The sequence below is a fragment of the Colius striatus genome, chromosome Z, assembly GCF_028858725.1.
Source record: "Colius striatus isolate bColStr4 chromosome Z, bColStr4.1.hap1, whole genome shotgun sequence".
NCBI classification, from domain to species: domain Eukaryota; kingdom Metazoa; phylum Chordata; class Aves; order Coliiformes; family Coliidae; genus Colius; species Colius striatus.
In genome coordinates, this window is record NC_084790.1 from 76,445,570 (window position 1) to 76,466,922 (window position 21,353).

The following is a 21,353-nucleotide window of genomic DNA, read 5'->3' on the forward strand; positions in this document are numbered from 1 at the left end:
CCGTCTGATGAGTCGGCTCTGAGCTTCAGTCAGCGCACTGCCGTCGCCAGCGTGCGTGAGGTCCGCCGCCCGCCGCCGCCCGTCCTGAGGAGCTGCCGCTGCCCGCCTCCCCTCGCCCCTTCCCCCTCGGCGCCATGGCCTCGGGATCCGAGTAAGTTTGTGCCGCCCGTCGGCAGGCCGAGGCCTAGGCCCTGCCGCGGCGGTGCTGGGCCCGGCCCTGCCTAGACCGCCTCGCTTCGCCTGGCCTGGCCTGGCCTGGCCTGGCCTGGCCTGGTCTCAGCGCGGCGCGGGCCCGATCCGTCCCGCGATCCCGCTGTGTCATGGAGGCCCTGAGGAGGCGGAGACGGTGCCGAGAGGGGGATGGGCCGCTCCCCGCGTGCCTCCGGCCTCCACCCCCCACCCGGCCGGGCCTCCCCGGGAAGTGTCGAGTCATTGGTGGGGGGAAGGTCTTGGCCTGTCCGGGACTCCCGCCGGGTCCCCGCCCGAGGCCGCCCGCCTGCCGTGGTCCTGCGCGGTACGGGCCATCCCGCCTGCGCTAGGCCTCAGCCAGGCAGGGCTTTGTTTTCCAGGCCCCGGAGCGGCTGGCAGGGCAGCGAAGAGGGGAGAGGCATGTTCCGGCTTCCTCTTCGCAGCGGCCCTTGAGCCAGGACGAGCAAGTGACTTGGCATTAGCAGAGGCCGACATGTTGGGCTGGCCTCCGTGGCAGCTGAGGCAATCGGCGATATTTTCGTCTCTGGTGCCTTGCCTTGCTCTCTTTTCATTTCCAGACTGAGGATCATCTTTCACGCTCCTCAAAAATGAGTTGAGTAATAGTGGTCTATTGGGTCCTAGGCCACGTGCACAAGTAACTTCCATGCCTCTTGAGAGGAGTTAAAATTTAATCTGTTTCTCAAGACTACTTGCAGTGACTTTTTTGGCCACGCCAAAGGCACTTTTAGTCCCTTTATCATCCCTTACTTTCCTTCACTTTTTCTTTTGTAACTCCTAAAAAACTCCACTTAGTGACACTAAGTCAGTTCCAACAAGGTGTGCCAAGAATTCAGTGTCCATGGTAGTGCCTGTGGTGGGAGTGACCATCTGGGAGGCATATTTTGCGGCTGAGACAAAGTATCATTAAAAAGAAACTTCTACTTTAGCGAAGTTCTTTTCACCACCTTGGAACCAACAAAAGTTACTCTGTAACTGGAAAACGATTACTTTCTAGTTGCTCTTTGATGGCTGCTGGCAGCCATCTTGCTGAAGTGAGCCTTAGCCTAGCAAGACACATTGCTACAGGTGAGAGAGTGTGGTTTCTAAAGAGATTCTTGTTTTTGCATGCCTGCCTGTCTGCAACAGCATTTGAGAACTTGGCATCTCAAACATGTGTTTGAACTCACCCCTTGGTCGTCAGGTGCAGTTCCAGTACGTGGCTGCAGTCATCAGATACCTCGCTCCTTTGCTTCAATAGATGAAATGTTTTGTGGAGGACTTCTTTTTAGTTTGGATGCTTACCTAGGGAAAGCAGTTCAGTCTGTACAAGAATGTTCAGGGTGGTAAGAAACCACGGACGGGCTTTATCTTGGGAGTGAGTTCACAAGAGTGTTCATTAAAAAGCACACCACTGCTTTTTAGAGAGCAGGACTGTTTTCACTTTCAATATTGCAGCTGGAATAATTTTGAGTCAGCGACTTTTTGCTGTATTTTTAGCACAGACTTATAGGAACAACTTCCTTAGTTTAAGTGGCATTTTGGGTGTTGGTAGTAATTTTCAGAAGAATCAGTAATTGGTAGTTACTTTCTGCTCCCACTTTTCATACTATCCACCACTTCTGGATGTTGTCACGTGCCAAACAAGGGGAGATCTAGCACAGAGAAAAAGGATGAAATAATATGAGTTGTAACAAATCCCCCTAAACACTTCCGTGTGCCAAGTGGGGCTGTTGGGCTGCTTTACTGAGAAAAGGGGGATGAGGATGGGATTAGGGAACCTGTTCTTGTTGGTCTTTAGGGCTAATACATACATACTTCAATTTTACTGACATCTTGCACTTTATGTGCAAGTTTGGCCTTTAGCTGTGCTGGGGATTATGTCCTCACTTCTGGCCTCTGTCTAGGGACAGGCTTGATGCAAGCTTTGAATTTGCTTTTAATACCAAAACAGCTCTAAAGCTACGTTTTGTGTTCAGTTTATCTCTTTGTTGAGTCAGTGAAAGAAAGGAGTGAGGGGGAAAGTGTGTGAGTGAGCAGACAAAAGGAGTGAGTAGGGGGATCATCTAGAGGATTTGCACGGGCTCTCTGACAGGAAGCTCATTGAGGAGCTTTAAAATTTACCTAGGTTAGCTATCTGTCCTACCCTTTGCTGTTTTACCAGTGTGCAGAGGAAAGTTGGCAGGAGGGAGCGCCAACCCATGCCTTAGGCTCTCTGGCTTGGTATTTTTGGCTCAGCCTCTCTGATGCACAGATGTCAGGGACTGTCTGAGTGTGGATGAGGTGCGAGGTCCACTGAGATATTTTGCTCTGTCATTTCAGTTGCAATGTGAGGAACCCCCAGGAGAGATGCAATGAGGGCAGATGGTAGCAATAATAGTAATAATAATAATAATAATTCTAAATAGCAACTGGAAGATAACTAGTGCTTGTCTCTCCAAGTCCTTACCTTCATCGTAGGAGAGATAATATCACTCTCCTGTCTTGCCCACATGTAGTTTTGTCACATTTTTGTTTCTTTGTCTCCTCAGCTGTCAGGTCAGATGGCTGAAGCTGACCCCACACATTTAGATGTCTGCACATTGTTTCTTGGAGAATTTTCTTCCATTTTTGATGCCTCCAGACTTTTCCATTGCTGTAACTGTCCTAATACACTGACAACACTGATGTAGCTCTTCCTTCTCTTTTAGGAGACTCTAGATTCAGTTCTTTAGTATTGACACTTTTTTCCCTGCATTCAGCAGAACCAAGTGGACCTCTCACCTTGCTCTTCAGCAGTGCTGTGTGTTGGGAAGTATCTGAACTTTCTTTCCTGATCTATACAGCTTTTGTTTTATGGACAGTTGTGGTGGTTTAGCCAGGTGTCCAGCAAGTCATAAAATCACCCCCCTCCTACACTGGACAGCAGAGAGAGAGAAATATAACAAATGGTTTGTGAGTCGGGATAAGGACAGAGAGATTCCAGGGTGTATCCAGCAGCCTTTCTTGGGTCTTTTTGGGATCAGAGAATGGATCCATAACATCTCATGTTGAAAGCGACGTATGTCAATGTCTTACCTCCTGCATCCTTTAATGGAGAGAGGAAAAAGGTGATTTTTCCATGTGCTTGCAGTCCAGGAAAGGCACATTTTACAACCCTTCCTTTTTTTTCGCTTCAAATAATGTTATCTGTTGTTTGCAAGGTGTTTCCTATCCTACCAGGGCTTATGTGAAGCTTGGAAACAAACTGTCTGCCCAAATAGGCTTTCTTGGTGGCATTCACCTTTTTGTGTGTCAGAGAAAGGAGACAATATTGCATAGACTGTCATGGAAAAACTTCTGTCTTGAGGGGTGGGAGGAACTGGAGTAACATCACGCTGTAGGTCTGTTGCCCCTCTCTGCTGGACTTACCAAAACACAGCAAACATGCCAAGTGATATACCACTGCTTTTTTCTGTACTCATGCTCTCTAGCTGCTTGCTCTGCTACTTCTACTGAAGGCTTGATTTCTTCTGGTTATTTTATCTCCAAAAGAGTGAAATAGAGCCAAAGTATATGGCCAACACCATTGTCCACAAAACTTCCTACTCTGATGATACTTGCTTAGAACAGAGGAAGGACATTGTCTTTATTGTCTTTGTCAGGGACAACCAGCCTGTGCAAAGTTTTTTTGTCTCAGCCTTAGACAGGGGTGCATCTGGAATACTTGGAGAAAGTAGTCTGGCACCCACCAAGGGAGGTTACCACAGTCTGCTGCTGTTGTGGCTGGCTGGTGAACAGTGTGCAGAAGCTCCTCAGGGATCAGCTGGTTCAGATTCTTACTTCTTTCATAGAGTCAATTATTTATTAGATTTTGAAGGAAAACACTTCATCTGACTTTTTTTCCCCCTCCCATTTCTTTGCTGTTTGATTTGCTTCATTTTACCAACTACTGTCATTTTTCCTGTGGTTTGGTGGGCTAGAGCTGCAGTGAGCCCTGTGCAGGTTGTATGGAAAGCTGCGTATGTTCTAAAAATGCAAAAGAAACCCCCAATTTTCATGAGCGTTTGAATATTTCTAGTGGCTTGCTAGGTTTAACTAATAGGCCTTGACAGGCTAAACTCTTACAACACTTCCTGTTAGGGAAGCTGCAACATTGTCCTTTAATTCCACTATTTATCTGGGATTTGTCACCAAATAGACTTGAACTTTTGTTTCGGTGGCAGGGGTTACATGTGATTTCAGATGAGTCTGACTAATTCTTTTAGGCAAACCATCTTGCAGTCAGCAACATCTCACAGACCACTTCTTTTCATAGATACCTTCATAGCTGTTTCCATTTGAGGCTAGTAAAGAAGTTGCATTTACTGACGGAAAACATTGTGCTTTGAACTCCTGCAACTGGTGCCTAGGAATAATGTTCTCTGTTGTCTTACAAACAAGTATAGTTTCTAAAAGATATGATTTGGTGGTTCAGCCAAGTGTCCACCAAGTCATAATATCACTCCCTCTCCGACAGGAGACAGAAATATAATAGGGTTTTTGAGTCGAGATAAGGACTGAGAGACTGCTCAGCAATTGGTATCACAGGGGAGTCTTTCTTTCAGGGCCTAGACACCCTCCTCCCCCTCCTTCTCCACCGACCTTGGTGTCTGCAGAGATGTTTTCACATTCTCACTCCCTGCTGCTGCTGCAGTTTAGCAACTGCACAACAACAGCTTCTCCTTCTTAAATACATTATTCACAGAGGCATTACCTCCGTCACTACTTGGCCAGGCCTGGGCCAGCTGTAGATCAATCTTAGAATTGGCTGGCATTAGCCCTGTCAGCTACAGGGGAAGCTTCTGGCAGCTCTTTGTTTAAAGAAGCCACCCCTGTAGCTCCCCTGCTACCAAAACACGTGGCCCAGGCGAAACCACTATACATGGCAACAAAGAAACCTGTAGCAAATGGCGATGAAAAAATGGTTGGCCGGAAAGAGCGGGAGCAATATCACTCAGACTCATAACTTCTGTTTTCCTCACCAGTTCTAAAGCAGATGACTTGTCAACTGCCATTCTGAAGCAGAAGAACAGGCCCAACCGGTTAATTGTTGATGAGGCCATCAATGAAGACAACAGTGTTGTGTCACTGTCCCAGGTGTGTCATCTATGAAAACAAAGCATTTAATCTATTAATTTGCAAGCTGTTGCTGCTTACGAGCTTGAAATTTAACTTTGCAATATGAAGTTAAGTATTTGTGTATCTGCAGCTGTTAAGAGGGAGCCAGGACTCTCTTATTTCCTGACAGTCGTACCATGTTAAAATGGATTTTGACACTCATTTTGTAGGATTTGGTTGAAGCCCTAAGTCTGGCTTCAGGATTAGCTCTTGACCAGCATAGTGGGAGCCTCTACCCTTGATTGCTTCCAAGATGGAATCTCCAAAATCAAGTGACTGTCCTTTGACTACCTGAGTTCTTGGTTTGTCAAAAGTGTGTTCTAATGCTGTTGCTGTTTACAGGCAAAAATGGACGAATTGCAGCTGTTCAGAGGAGACACTGTCCTGCTAAAAGGAAAGAAGAGGAGAGAAGCAGTGTGCATTGTTTTGTCTGATGATTCCTGCTCAGATGAGAAGATTCGCATGAACAGGGTTGTTCGCAACAACCTGAGAGTGCGCCTGGGTGATGTGATCAGGTGAGGACTTGTATGCTGACTGTTGCCTGTCCCTGGGTTGCCTACATAATTTGTGCTGGCTCTGAATCAATTGAGTTAGTAGTAGAGGCAGGGTCTGCAGGAAGTATTCTTTCATCTCTCAGAGGAGATCACTGAAACGTTTTCAAGATCAGGAATCTCAGCTTATTTTTGCAAGTGTTTCTGGCCGTATGCATATTCAGATTAATACTGAAGAATTATGCTCAAGATTCTTCAGGTCTCTTTGGGACCTTCACCAGCCCAAGTCCTGTTGTTAAAAATTGATGGATTCCTATATCCCACTGTTGTCACAGCTGTCTTCCCAAATTTACATTGTCAGATGAGCTTGCAAACTCTTTTTGTCTAATTTTCTAACATCCACAGTATTAACTGTGGAGAGCATTAAGCAACTCTGTGATGAGTCTCATAGTATCTTAACTGCCCTATGGCAAACAGAAGTTAAAACTTGCTAGAAATGAGTGACAAAACCATGCAGCAGTCCACTGGCAAGATTAAAATGCCCCCAAAGAATGTTCATATTGTCTTTTTTTTTTTTTTTTTTTTTGTTATAAAAATGACTTCGAAATTATGGATGCTTTAAAAGCATTGCAAGGAATTTGTTGTGCCACACTTGCAGAAAGTAGTGAGAAAGTGTTGAAGCACACATCTCTCCTTAAGGGAGCAGCTTCCATCCTGTGGCAGGAAATGGAGCAGGAAGCACATGAGCATTTCTTACATGTAAAAATAATAGTTTTCAGGCCTGAACATAGGAGGGCTAACAGCTTCTCCTGAGCATCATTCTAATACACAATAAGCAGCTTGTTCTAGGAAATTTGGAGTTTGAGCTCTGACACTAGACTTCCTGGGTGGTCATCTGGTATAGTCTTCAGATGCAAAATGTCTTTCATACAAGCTCTGTAGAGCAGAGAAATGAGGCTGTTTCATTCATTTCTGTACCACTAGAAAAATGCAATTTTTAAGCACCGATGCAGTTGGAACAGAGTGGTGCTTTGTGCCAGTCTGTGGGTTTAAAATAAAGGTGAATCCGTACTCAGACCTGATGTGAGGTTACTGTTGGGGTCATTTCTAGTGTGGCAGTTCAGCCTGTGCTCTGCCTTTCTCTACTGGGACTGTGTCTGTAGTGGTTCTCAGCCTCACAAATGTGTTACCAATTGTCTTAGCTTTGTTGTGAGGATTAGTGAACTTTCATACCTCTTACCCCCCAAAATCTGGACTCACGTGCCAATTGCTTCCTGCTTGTGGTCTGTCAACTGTTTTTCTTCCGAAGCAGCCTGTCTTTCCCTTTACCCTTCTGCTATATCCTCTCCATAAAGCCTATGATAAAAGAATCTCTTAATAGTCTTAAGCAAAGTCAGGTATGAAAAGTTGATTGCTCAGCTGCATTTTTCTGCAGGCTTTTCTTACCTGGCAAAGCCAGTTTGAGCTTTCTGCCACAACTTCATGCTCTGAGCTGTCACTAAAGTAGGCTGTTGTCCTACATGGCAAAATACTAACTGTAGTGTTCATTTGAAGAGGAGGAAAGGGTCTTTGGGCTTGAACCTAAATGGCAGACCCCACAAAAGTGGGACTGACAGACACTTGCAAGGTCATTACCCCTGGTTGGTATGGTGAGAGCCTTTGCTCAGAGTAAGGGTTGTTAGCAATGGGAGCTCTGGTTCCTGTGATGAGTTAGAGAGCACAAGTTGCAAAGAGCTTCCCTTGCTCCTGCTCCCTTCCAGCTGATTCACAGTAGCTCCTTGCTGAAACAAAAGTTAGCTCATGACTCTGCCAGGTCTTTAGGCTGCATTAATAACTTGTGAATGTGCCTTGGGGATGGGGAGCAGGGCTACAGAAGAGCCGGAGGGTAGAAGAAAGTATGAAACTCCCCAGTGGTCTTGGACAGGGCTGAGAAAAGTGAAGGAAAGTGTGTGTTGTGCAGACTGGCTCTTGATGGGCGTGATATTTGACTTGTCAGCATTGAAGTGCTTTTATGCAGGTGAGGATTCTCACCCAAAGGACTTTGGAGTGTCCGGTCTAGCCCTTGTACTGACTCGAGAAGGGACATCACCGCTTCTTCCAGATTCGGGTGTAAGTCCAGAATGATGTAGCTAACTGGAGTGTTCTTCTGTTTCAGCATTCAACCTTGCCCAGATGTGAAATACGGCAAACGTATCCATGTGCTGCCAATCGATGACACAGTAGAAGGGATCACAGGGAATCTGTTTGAGGTCTATCTCAAGCCATACTTCCTGGAAGCATACAGACCCATCAGGAAAGGTAAGTGTGCCTGTTAAAGGAGTCCTGAGGACAGGGAGTGTGAGCTAGTCCTGAGACTGAATAAAGACAGGGTCTATAAGCTTGCACAGGACTCTCCAAAGCATTAAACTGACATCTGCAGAGTGAGATTTTGCTGGTGCCAATGTAATTTTTTTCCTACAGAAAAGGGGGTGATTGCTGCTGCTGGCTGGCAGAGCAGCTTGGTACTTTTCTAGCACTTATTTCTGCATGAGGTGGGAGAGTATCAGAAAAGGCTCAGGTAGAATTCAGGAGAAGATCCTCATTAATCTGAGTTGCTACTGCTTCATGAAACTGGGGAGTTGACTGGGTGTTAATCAGTTGTTTGAGTATACCACCTGATACCTTGACTAGATTAACATCTTCAAAGTAATTTAATTAATAACTGGGAGAGCATATGGCAAACCAAACAGGCTTTTGAAGTTGTGCTAGCAGCGGTTCTGCTGGAACAAATAGATCCTGTTGCACTATAAACAAAAGCTGAAGTTATCCAGCTTCTGTAGCCCAGTTTAACCAGGAGTCATACTGTATGTTGTTCTGCTTCTGGAGGCAACCAGTTACGATTCGTAACAACTAGTTACAATAACCTCAAAATGAGTTTTTGTTAAGATAGGGGTTTTGGGATTGCATTAGAAACGTTAAATGGAAACTGAATGGAAAAGAAATGTGATTCCTTGCCCTTGTGTTTTGGATATAGACAGAGTATTATTTTCTATTGTTTACTGCATTTGTGTGCTGTTTGTTACTGAGTGCAACATGAGAAGTTCAGCTGCTGTGGATCTAGACAGTGCTTGGGTAGTCACAGTGCTGCAGCTCTGGAAGTACAAAACGCAGAGCAGTGCTACAAATGTTTACCTGTGTAACTCACTTCCTTCTCCTCTGAGGCTGCTGGTAGTTCGAGGGTCAAGGTGTTGTAGACATGGATTGCAGCAGGCTACTGAAGTGTGGGGTTTCACAGGTGACATCTTCTTGGTGCGTGGAGGGATGCGTGCGGTGGAGTTCAAAGTGGTGGAAACAGATCCAAGTCCATACTGCATAGTGGCTCCAGACACAGTGATCCATTGTGAAGGAGAGCCCATCAAACGAGAGGTGAGCAGAATCCTTACGTGTGCTTCTCCTGCTGAACCCCCTCTGTCCCAGATTTGTTTCTGTGCCAGTGCTCAAAGGCATCAGTGTTTGCAGTTCTTCTTTTGGCATTCTGTGTATTTAATGTAATGGTTAGAAACTCTGGTTTCAGGACATTAACTGCTGCTGAAGGTACTCAGAGACGTGTACTGCCAGTGTCCTTCCTTATATGCTGTGATAGATTTGCTGATGAGATGCTGTACGTTGGTAGCAGCTGGCTTTGCAGCTGCTTCCAGATATCTCATGCTGGACTTAGATGCTTCTTCTAGTTCCAAAATTTCCTTGATCCACACCAGGGAGGGCTTGCTGAATTTCATGCCACGTAAAGAAAGCAATTAGTGTTTTTTCAATGAGAAATTTGAAATTGCAAGATGGTTGACTTTAAAAAACATTTCCCTGGTCCATTAAGGTGTCCAGGCTTGAGTGATCCAAGCCTGAGTGGATTGTCTGTCAAGTCTTGGACATCTCACTGTTACACAGTGGGAAATGTGAGAGGTGCATGCAAGGGTATGTGCAGCTGTGCAGTCTGTAAAGTGAGTGCCTTTTTCCTACCTGCAAATCCGGATCAACTGCCTTCTGAAAAATTCACCTCTACTCAACACTTGTGAGACTGCATCTGGGCAGCCTGTGAGTCCAGTTTGAGCTCTTCAGGGCACAGCAGAGACAAAGAGGAACAAATTCAGCCAAGGCCATGAAAACGATGAGGAGCTGCAGATCAGAATGAATGGGGAGGGTCTGGGAGGGTGGCATGTGCCTGGAGAAGGAGAGGCAAAGGGGCAGGGTTACTGGCAGCTGCCTGATGGGAAGGGGCAGGTGACCATGCTCTTCTAAGAGCTGTGCCCAGAGATAGGACTAGAGGCACTGGAAACTGCCAGTAGATACTGGGAAAAATATTTCCCCTAACCATAGAGCAGGACCCAAAAAGGACAGGAATCTCCAAACCTGGAGACCTTCGGTGCTTCATAGGGCCAGAGTGACCTGCTACAGGTAGCAGTTTCCATTTGCAGGGTGTGGACTAAGACCCTCTAAGATTTCAGGCTGTGTTACTATAGTGTGGCCTAATGTTATAGAGAACTAAGGCCAGTAGAGATTCAGACAGCCAACTGAGTGGGTGCTGTAGAGCTATACTGGAAGAATTGGTTACAGTTATCTTATCTGCATGTCTCGATCTTAACGTTCTGAGTCAACCCCAAAAGGCAACACTACATCTGAGAACCATATGATAGCTACAGCATGTCAAGTTGTTAGAGATACCACTTAAAATTTAGGGAATAAGTGTATTTTATACTGAGCTTCACTTTCTTCATTGGCCACATCAGAGGGTCACAGAGCTTGTTTTGTGCTGGGGTATGTGGAGAACCTGCCAGCAGAAACTGTCATTCAAGAGAGTGGACTTCATTAAGTTCAAGCAATTCCCTTTGTCTGGCGGGGACAGAGCTAAGATATAATTATGGGAAACACTAGGAAGACAGGAAAGCGAGAATCTCAAGACAGCAAAGAAATGGCTCAGAGCAAAAACATGGATTCCCAGCTTTTGTAGAACAGGAGGGGCTGTTGAACTGTTGTTTTCACTCAGATGTTTGTTTCGTTCTGGATAGGATGAAGAGGAGTCACTGAATGAAGTGGGCTACGATGACATCGGTGGCTGCCGGAAGCAACTGGCTCAAATCAAAGAGATGGTGGAACTTCCCCTCCGACACCCTGCACTCTTCAAGGCCATAGGGGTGAAGGTAAGTCCCCATGTGCACCAGGTGGATGAGGAAGCTTGCCCTTACAGATGATTCCTGATGTCACAGAGGTTTGTGAGGTATTGTTGGGGGAATAAGTAATTTGTGGGGATTTTGTTTTTTAATGCTGGTGTTCAGAAAGTATTTCCTACATGTTCTGGACACAGATTAAAGTACTGGCAACTTGTAAAGCAGAGCGTTGCTTTGAATCAGTGCTGTCAGTTTCTGGCAAGGTTTTTGTTTGTGTGTTATGCAAAATAGTAGGGGTGTTGATGGCAATGCTGGGATGACAGCTGTTGCATGAGTTTGCAACAGCTTTGGATTGGCTTTGTCAAATGCTTACAATTTCACTGTGAAGATACTTAGGCATTTACACAGAATCATTGGAAAAGACCTTTAAGATCATTGAGTCTGTCCATTAACCTAGCCCTACCATGCATGGCCACCACTAAACCATGTCCCTCAGGGCCACATCAACACAAGTTTTAAATGCCTCCAGGGATGGTGACTCCACCGTTTCCCTGGGAAGCCTGTTCCAAGGCTTCTTGAGGAAGCTTTTTTTTCTGATCTCCAGTTTAAACCTCTCCTGGTGCAAATTGAGATTATTTAACATTGTCCTGTTGCTGGTTACTTGGAGAAAAGACTGAACACTGTCCCACTACAACCTCCTTTCAGGTAGTTGTAGAGAGGTATCACGTGTCCTTTCAGCCTTCTCTTCTCCAGACCAAACACTCTCCATTCCCTCAGCTGTTCCTTGTCCTCCAGACTCTTCAGATACTAGCCCACCACTGATGTCCCTTGCCTTTGTCCTTAGCCTCCACGTGGGATCCTTCTTTATGGTCCTCCTGGGACTGGTAAAACACTGATTGCACGAGCAGTGGCGAATGAAACGGGGGCCTTCTTCTTCCTGATCAACGGTAAGCTTTGTGGCTGGCATGGCCCCAAACCTGCTGTGTGCTTGTTCACCCATCTTATGGTAGTGAATGGTGCTAGCAAGGCTTGAGACACATCGTCTCCCTGACATTCTTCCTTACTTGGATATGCCTCTGGGAGCACTTGGAGCCTGTTTGTGTGGAAGTATCTTTAGTGGCACTTGCCTTAGCCTGGAGTGTGTTGTAGCAGAGTGCCTGAAAGACAGCTTTGCTACACGAGGGACTTGAAGTCTGTCTATTCTGTCTGTGTGTCCATTCATGTTTCTGAGGGCAGAGCTGGGAGTGAAGTGCTTTGGTTATTTTAAGTATGTTGGTGCAGGATGCTTGCCTCTGCTGCCACCACATTCCCAACAGCAAAGAAGCTGGTCTGCTGTGGATTTCACTTTCCCCTTGAGTAAAGCAGATCTGTTTTGTGTGACAGAACATTAGCTGGGAGGAAGTTTCCTGAGAAAGCTATAATGAGTACCTTGGGACTTAGCTAGAAGTGACAGAACTTCCTGTTGATAACTCTTACCTGAAGCAGCTGAGGTGGCTACTGGTTTCTGTCCAGTAAGGACTAAATTCTGGATTTTCCTCACTGCTTTTCTGACCTATTTTACAGTCACTGGTGGAATAACTGAATGTTTTTACTTGAGGAGAGCTGCTTTGTTTTTCTGATTTCAATCACATAGAGCCGTAAAGGTGACAGCAAAGATGGGCATAGCACTGCACAGCAGTGACCAGCAGTAGGGAAGGGACTTGCTTTGTGTCTGAGGAGATGAGATGTAAATGGTAGTGGTTTTAACCATATGTCACCCTTGTCGTGTACTTCCTAATGGGTGTGAAAGCTGTCACTGCATGCTAATGAGCCAGACGTTTCTTGAGACACTTGTACTTTTATTGCATAATAAAAATAACGCTGTCACAGTTGGTGTTGCATTCACTGTCTGCTGGTCTCCATGCTGGAGCTGCAGGCAGTGTTGTAGATGGAGCTGGTATGAACCAGTGAGTTACCTGTCACAGTGAAACACCCTTTGTACCTTCCCACACTGGTGGCTCTGCAGCTGGCACACTTCAGTCAGCTGGCAGCTTTGCATTCCTGAGGGCTAGATTTCATTTTCTTGGATCTTTTAGTCGCATACTTTCTCTTCATTACCACTCCCGTGAGCATGATGGTGGAAAAAAAATCTGTAAAAACAGAACAAATCTGTTAAGCCTGCGCTAGTGCTCAGCAGTTGTAGGAGATCTCAGGGCAATGATGTCCTTCCTTCTGGGATTGATGTGCTTACACATTTTATTGGGTGTTTGATTTGTTCTTTGAGAGGAGATAGGATTTGGATCTTAGGGAGGGGGGTTGGTTTGATTTTGTTGTGCATTGTTTTGGTGTTTTTTTCTAACTTAATTTATAGGATTTTACAGAGGTAAATGCATACCTGTGTAATGTAAGCTAAAAGCAGCATCAGTATCCCTACAGCTTTTTCCTTCCCTGCCCCGATAATTCATCACCGTATAATTCAATTGCTTTTCTTGCAAGCTAGGACTGGCATTAACAGTGTGTGGTGGCACATTACAGAGAAGTTCACCAAGTGTGAAATAGGGTAAGGAGAGAGGCAGCTAAAGGTAACTCATTGACTAGTGCTGCATTCTGTTAGAGTAAACTGAAAACACCAGAGTAACGATAGAAAGTAATTCTGCATGCTGTTCTTGCCTGTTCAGACGCAAATTTAGTGAGCTCGGTTGATAGTATTTGCTTTTGGCTTGAAATATAGATTGTCTCCTGTGAACGTCATACTAAACCACTTCAGCTGCATGTCATGGGGCTAGCAGCCTCTCTTCTGGATGCCACAGTGCTGATGTTTTTCAGGTCCTGAGATCATGAGCAAGCTGGCTGGTGAGTCTGAGAGCAACCTGAGGAAAGCCTTTGAAGAAGCGGAGAAGAACGCTCCTGCCATCATCTTCATTGATGAACTGGATGCCATTGCTCCTAAGAGAGAAAAGGTAATGAAAGCCTGTATAAGGGCAAAGCAGTACATCCTTTCTGGTAGCTGGTGTGAACCTCTGCATTGAAATATAGAGCAGAGCAGTATTTAACTTAACGCCTGATGTCAGTTGGATTTGGGAAGGATCAGATACAGCTTGTGGCTGTTGTCTGTGTTGGCTGTGGTGCAGCACTGCTTTGTGTCCAACCACTGCTTTCTGTCTCCACAGACACATGGAGAGGTGGAACGTCGCATTGTGTCTCAGCTGTTGACTCTCATGGACGGGCTGAAGCAGAGAGCACATGTGATCGTTATGGCAGCTACCAACAGACCCAACAGCATTGACCCGGCACTCAGGCGATTTGGTAACTCCAATCTCTTCCTTGTGTATCGTGCCCTTGGTTACAAGCTGTGCTTCAGGGTCCTTGAGAGGACTGAGCAGAAATTAACACTAAACATCTTCCGTGACTTGTCTTCAGCTGCTCGTTTGAAATTCATTTCTGGACTCCCAGCTGTTGGTATCATTTTCTGTGCTGTATTGGATTTGAAATTGTAGAAAGAAAAAAACAGTTGTAAGTGGACAAACGTGTTAGTCTCTATGAGGTGAAGCTGTTTCAGGACACGCTGAAGGAGTAAATGCTTAAGGGAATGTTTGTGCCTTAGGTTGCAGAATGGTCTGAATTGTCTGATTTCTCTTTCTTGTATCAGTGAGAAGTCTGGTAGTTTCTGAGATTCTGAGGTTTTTGGTGTGAATGAATGTCTGGTGTATGACCACCTGGTGAAGTCAGTCACGGCAAAACAGTAGGGTGTGCAGGGGAAAACAGCCTCTTAAATGTGTAGCAAGCCATTTGAATGCACAGATATGGCTGGAGGAAAACAATAGGCCTGTGTGCCTCAGTAGTGCCTAGGTTTCTCCAAATACCAGAGCAGGTCATGTTTTTCACCACGTGAGTACTGCTATAAAAGTTCTAAAAAAAATGGAATCTCTCAGTACTTGTGGACTTGTGCATTGAAGACACAGAGATAGAAACAAACAAAAATGTCTCATAATACGTTTAGTTAGAAAAAACTTTTTTTCTGTAAAACGAGGCTCAGAAAAAGTTATCACGATCCTCTGCGTCGTGTAATCTTGAGCTCTAGTTAATATGGTAGTCTCCTTAAATGGCTAAAGCCTTTCCTCCTCAGATGTGGCTCTGCTACTGTGCTGACAGATCCTGCAGAGAAACCCGAAGCTGTGGTGTCTCCTGAAACTGTGTATTGTGGCTTGTCATCGTATGACTCAGTCAGAGAAAAGCACCAAGTGCTTCTCCTCTAGCCGGCAGAACCAGCAGCTCAACCCGTGTTGTGTACTCCCCAGGTCGTTTTGACAGAGAGGTAGACATTGGTATCCCGGATGCCACCGGGCGCCTGGAGATCCTGCAGATCCACACGAAAAATATGAAACTGGCTGACGACGTGGATCTGGAACAGGTGAGCAGCATGCAATTAGGGAAGCTCATCTCTGCAGACAGACACTCCTGATGCTCTGGTTTGTAGCTGCAGAGGTGTTAAGGCTTGATTGCATAAATGTAGTTGCTCACTTAGGACAACATAAAACTAGGTGAGTGTGTGCTCTCTAGGCTTCCTTCTAACGAGTTTATCACTGACCAAAAATCATCGCTCACTAAGAGTGGCATGGCTAAGTGAAAGAAACGTGTACCAGTCTGGTCTGCAAATGCTTTGCACTGTCCTCCTGGATTGATTTTGTTGTTGTTGTGATGTTCTCTGTTAAAGTAAAGCCCGAAACAGCTCATACAGAGACAGGTGAGGACATTGCGGTGACACTGAGCACCATGCTAGTTCCTATAACCTCTGTCTTCAGTGGAGAGCTAGAGTCCTCAGGATTGTCTTTCTGCACACCGTCTGAATTCCAGTTGCAGCTTTGATCTCAAGAAGGAGGTGGAACAGCAATGTCTTTGTTCAATGTGGGGTAGCACTTGTGTGAAGATGACAGCCACTGGTGTGGCTGTCCTGCAGAGCTGTCCTGGTGACCAGAGCATGCATTGCCCTCGCAGAGCTCTTGCTTGTATGCCTGTGAGTCATAGTCAGTGCTCTGCTTTCAGGTGGCAAACGAGACCCATGGCCATGTTGGTGCTGACTTGGCTGCTCTTTGCTCAGAAGCTGCTCTTCAGGCTATCAGAAAGAAGATGGATCTCATAGACTTAGAAGATGAAACCATTGATGCTGAAGTGATGAATTCACTGGCTGTGACCATGGATGACTTCAGGGTAATGCAGGAGTGCCTCTCTTTCTTTTGGGTGCAATGCCTAATTCTTCTCTGAAGCAGGTGAGCATAATGTGTTAGAATTCATATAAATCTTTTTCTTTTAACAACAGTGGGCTCTGAGCCAGAGCAACCCTTCTGCTCTTCGGGAGACTGTGGTGGAGGTGCCACAAGTCACCTGGGAAGATATTGGTGGTCTAGAAGATGTAAAGAGAGAACTCCAGGAGCTTGTACAAGTAAGGATTTCTGAGATTTTTTTTTTTTTGCCTAATCAGCTTGAAAAGCAAAACAAAAAAAATCTTGAGTTGCTACAGATTCCTGTTTGTGCTGTGAACAGGGTAAATGCAGAGGTTTTATGGTGTTTGCTTGGAATGGACTAAAAATATCTTGCTGCACCATCTCAGTGAACTTGGAGAGGGAGGTGCTGGGAAGCAGCACCAGGCTTTCCTGAGCTGAGTCTACAGTGTCGTCTTGGGTGGGTGTTGTGCTACACACAGAAACAGCAGCAGTTCTGCTTCTTTTTAAGTGGAGACCAGCAGTGGGACCACTGCTGAGAATCCTCTTACATGGTGGCTTTATATGTCAGAAAGCAGACGGAGGTTGATGTTCAGGGAGCTTCTGAAGGGCTTCCCGTCAGCGTTAGCCCAGGGACAGGTGAGAAGTCATTGTGAAACCTCCTCGAAAGGGAAAGACTGGGACAAAAAGTCATGAGTGGTCTGTTTGATATCTTCCTACTTTCCCTTGGCACTGTAGGAACATCCTGCCTGTGAATAAAAGAATCCAATTTTCAACTTAGTTTTTCTGCTGTTAAACTCATGAACTGTCTCTAACCTCATCGCTGGGGGTCAGTGCTGATGTCAGACACTGTGCCTGCCTCTGGAGAGCAGAGCAGACAGGATAGATGATGAGCTGTTCGTTTTTCCTTCTGTCTCATCACGAGAGGTTGGTTTATCTTCTTCTTCTTCTTCTTCAGTATCCTGTGGAGCACCCAGACAAGTTCCTGAAATTTGGTATGACCCCATCAAAAGGGGTTCTGTTCTACGGGCCCCCTGGTTGTGGTAAGACGCTGCTGGCCAAAGCCATTGCCAATGAGTGCCAGGCAAACTTCATTTCCATCAAGGGGCCGGAACTGCTCACCATGTGGTTCGGCGAGTCTGAAGCCAACGTGCGCGAGATCTTCGACAAGGTACGTGCTGCTTCCACTGCCTGTGCCATGGCTGACGCCTGAGGCGTCCCCAGAACTTTGCTGTTTCTGTCTCACTGGCCTCGTTCTTGTTTGTGTCTTTCTGGATTTTCCCCACTTGCATGGAGAGCAAGGGCTGCTTTCCTGGCACCAAGGAGTTAATCCTCTCCAGCAACAGCCTGCTTGAGCCATTCCTCCATCTGTAATTCGCATCTGTTGTCACAGTGTGGTGAATGCCCCCGTGCCTCAGCAGTGATGCTGGCACTAGGATGGCATAGGTACCCCTGAAGGCTTCCTGTGACACCTCCTGAGCTGTTGCCATCTGCAGACTCTCACGGTACCCTGTGAGTGCTTGTCCTGCAGTGTATGTGGCTTAGGAGGGAGCTCACTCCTGCTGCCCACACACAGTGTCACCTCCCGTCCCAGAAGGTATCTGTACAGGTTATCCTGGCAATCCTTGCTCTCGTCATGTAGGGAAGATGCAGATAGAACAAGTTGGAAGGATAGCAAGAGAGGAAAACTTAGGTTGGGAGGGAAGCTCATCTGGCCCAGCTGTTTGTCCAGAGCAGGGAAAATGGAAATGGAATTAGGGTATGTTCTGAGCTAAGGGTGGAGAATCCCTGACCTCTGTGGGCCTCCTGCTAATGTTTGAGTGCTCTCCGTGTGAAGAATATTTTTACCTCCTTTCTAACTAGAGTTTTCTTTGCAGCTGTCTGTGCCTCTGGTCCTTCATCCTTCCATCTTCCATCCTTTCCTCAAAGAAAGATCTGTCTTTTCCTTACAACTACCCATTAGGTAGCTGAAGACAGCAACTGGATTACCCCTTTCCATTGGATGGGTCGTGTTTACTCATACTTGAGTGCCTGAGTAACTAATTGAGTCCCCAGGTCTTGCAGGGAGAGTTCGCGTCCAGGCAAATTGATTCCAGCTTTCCCTCCAGGCACTGGCGTTAGGACCTTTCTGCCCGACTCGCAGTCCTCACAGCTTTGGGGAATTAGGAGCGTTAGAGTGAGGGTTTGTGTGTCAGGAGCCTGTTGTGGGGCAGATCCTCCAAGCTGTCCTTGCAGCAGCAGTGCGGTGGCTGTCCTCTGAGCTGCTGTATCAGTTCGGGGGGGTTAGTTTGCAGCCCGCATGCCCCGGCCAGGCGGCACTGACGGGCTGCTGGTGCGTTGACAGGCGCGCCAGGCCGCCCCCTGCGTGCTCTTCTTCGATGAGCTGGACTCCATCGCGAAGGCCCGAGGGGGCAACATCGGCGACGGCGGCGGCGCCGCAGACCGCGTCATCAACCAGATCCTGACGGAGATGGACGGTATGTCCACCAAGAAGAACGTCTTCATCATCGGTGCCACCAACAGGCCAGACATCATTGACCCAGCCATCCTGCGCCCCGGGCGGCTGGATCAGCTCATTTACATCCCCCTGCCCGACGAGAAGTCCCGGATCGCTATTCTGAGGGCCAACCTGAGGAAATCGCCAGTTGCTGAGGTAGGATCTGCCTCCCACAGGGGTTTGCCGTGAGCTGGGGATGGGGCAGGGGGCTGAGGGCTGCACCATGTGGGACAGAGTAGGAAACTTTCTGTCCCCGGAGGATAGGAGTGGAGGAGATGGGGGGCCCGGCCTCTTGAGGCTGAATGTTGGCATGTAGACACAGCAGGTCTCTCATACAGGGGAGTTCTGCCCTCAGGAGCAGAAAAGTAACTTGTGGCAAGATGGAAAAGGTTCTTGTGCTCTGTAAGGAATGTAGAACACAGCAGTGGGAGATGGAAGTTGAAGAGGAACCATTGCAGTGAATTGTTGCTGAACTCCCACAGGCAAGAGCTATGTCCCCTGCCCAGGGTCCAGGCAGTAATGTAACTGATAGTTAATTACGAAAAAGGCAGATGTCAGGTGTGACCTCAAGCTTTTTTACACCAAACTTACCTTTCTAGGTGGTGCTGGGAAGGAAAGCTTCAGTGGAGGTTGCAGTAGCATCCCCTCAGTCAAGGGGAAGTCAATTGCTGGGTCTGCCCATGCCTTGTCTCCATTTCCAGCCTGATAGTGTTCCATTGGACTCCAAGTGTTGAGACCTCAGCAAACCATATCCTAAATCCACAAGTGCAGAGGCGTTTACAGATACCTGCAAGGCGAGGGGGAGTGTGGCCTGCCTTCCTGTGTGGTGATCTTTCCCAAATTTTGGCAGCACTTGGATGCCGTGGGATCTGAGGACACCTCTCAGTCACCTGAGGACACAGGGTGTTAAGGAGAGGCCTCTCTTGCCGTTTTTTTTCACCAGGAAGTGGACCTGGATTTCCTGGCTAAGATGACCAATGGCTTCTCGGGGGCTGACTTGACAGAAATCTGCCAGCGTGCCTGCAAGCTGGCCATCCGTGAGTCCATCGAGAGCGAGATCAGGAGGGAGCGCGAGCGGCAGACCAACCCCTCCGCCATGGTGAGTGGGGCTCCCAGCTCGCCCCGGCGGGCTCTGCCACCCAGCCAGAGCACTCGGCTCTCATCTGTCGGGGGGCTGAGGCTCTCCGGGCTGCCTGCAGGCTCTGTGCTGCAGCCCTGGCTCAGCCTCTGCCGCGGCGGGCGCTGGGGCAGCGTGGTGCAGCTCACCATGGCCCTCTGTCCCGCTGCAGGAAGTGGAGGAGGACGACCCGGTGCCCGAGATCCGCAGGGATCACTTTGAGGAGGCCATGCGCTTCGCTCGCCGCTCCGTCAGTGACAACGACATCAGGAAATACGAGATGTTTGCACAGACCCTTCAGCAGAGCCGCGGCTTTGGCAGCTTCAGGTACTGTGGCGGGGGGCAGGGCAGCAGGGCACCTTTCTGCTCCACTCTGGGGAATGGGCCCTTCTTCCCCATGCACAGCGGGGTGAGGGCAGGCTCTCGGTCCTAAGCCACTGTGTTGTGCTCCCAGAGCCCGTCAGCCCTTTAACATGGAGACAGCCCTGTCAGCCGCTTGTCCGAGTGTCATGTCTCTCTCCTGCCTGTCCCACTTGGCAACAGGGTGTTGGCATGTAGGGAGGAGGCCGTGGCCAGCTGCAAAGGGGCCTTTTTGAGCAGCATGTGTCCTGTGTCTGTGCGTGCAGGTTCCCGTCGGGCACCCAGGGCGGCAGCGGGACCAGCCAAGGCCCAGGAGGCAGCAGCGGGGGCAACGTCTACAGCGAAGACAACGACGACGATCTCTACGGTTAACCCGCTGCCCTCGGCGGACCAAACTCCACAGCAGGCCACGTTGTACAGGGGAAAATCCAACGTTTCAGTGGACTCTTGGCTTCTTCATTCCTCAGTCAGAACAGTGTAGCTGCACGTCAGACTTTGTACAGGGGATGTTTTTGGCAAACGCGAATGCAGACCAGTGTTCGGTGGGGAGGCAGACAGTTAACAAGGAGGGGAACCGACTTAATTTCTGAGAAATTTCTGTTCTAGTTTATGTGGCAGAATCAGCAGCTTTAGCAAAGGGTACAACGCTAGCCTGTATTAAAAAAAAAGGAAAAATCTCCACAAAAATAATTGAAAAAAATTAATAAAAATCCCACAAAAGGCTGCGCTGGCCCCGGCCCTTCCTTTGTGTCCTCTGCCCCGGGGCTGCTCCCCTTCACCCTGCCTCCAGCACAACCACCCTGTCTGTGCTGCTTCTCCTTTCTTTGTGCTTCTGCCATGCTGCTTTACTTGCGTTATTTTCCCTTTTCTGAACGTGACTGCTGTGCTGTGGGTGTTTAACGCGAGCAGGGCTTGGGACTGGGAGCTGGGCGCGTGGCTGGGGCCAGCAGGGATGGAGACTGAGGAGTTCTGCAACGTATTGGGTGGGTGGCACAAGAAGGCAACCTTCCCCCTCAGCCCTGGGAGTTGTCAGGGCCCTGGAGCTTGTGTGTCTGCCCCAAAATGGAGCAACTCTTGAAGGGTCCATGAAACCCACTGAGTTACAGGGGAGTCTCAAAATGGCAGGAGGACGGGGCTCTGCAGGGGCTTGGGTGGAGCTTGTGTCCAGGAATGGGGAGACACGCATTGAAATTGGAGCACAGTGTTTAAATAGCACAACTTCATGACTGTGGGGGGAAGTGGTTGGGC

General features: G+C 47.7%; 1 protein-coding gene across 1 annotated transcript; it reads left to right on the plus strand.

Annotated features, from left to right (window-relative positions):
- Window positions 1-20,828, plus strand: VCP (valosin containing protein). The gene is made up of 17 exons (XM_062018123.1): window positions 1-151; window positions 5,172-5,283; window positions 5,647-5,819; window positions 7,951-8,093; window positions 9,070-9,200; window positions 10,835-10,966; window positions 11,778-11,880; window positions 13,739-13,872; window positions 14,083-14,218; window positions 15,211-15,323; window positions 15,956-16,120; window positions 16,230-16,352; window positions 17,090-17,302; window positions 18,476-18,784; window positions 19,572-19,727; window positions 19,918-20,072; window positions 20,372-20,828. The coding sequence occupies exons 1-17, from the start codon at window positions 135-137 to the stop codon at window positions 20,475-20,477; spliced, it is 2,421 nt and encodes an 806-aa protein (XP_061874107.1). The 5' UTR covers window positions 1-134; the 3' UTR covers window positions 20,478-20,828.
- The last annotated feature ends 525 nt before the right edge of the window (window positions 20,829-21,353 follow it).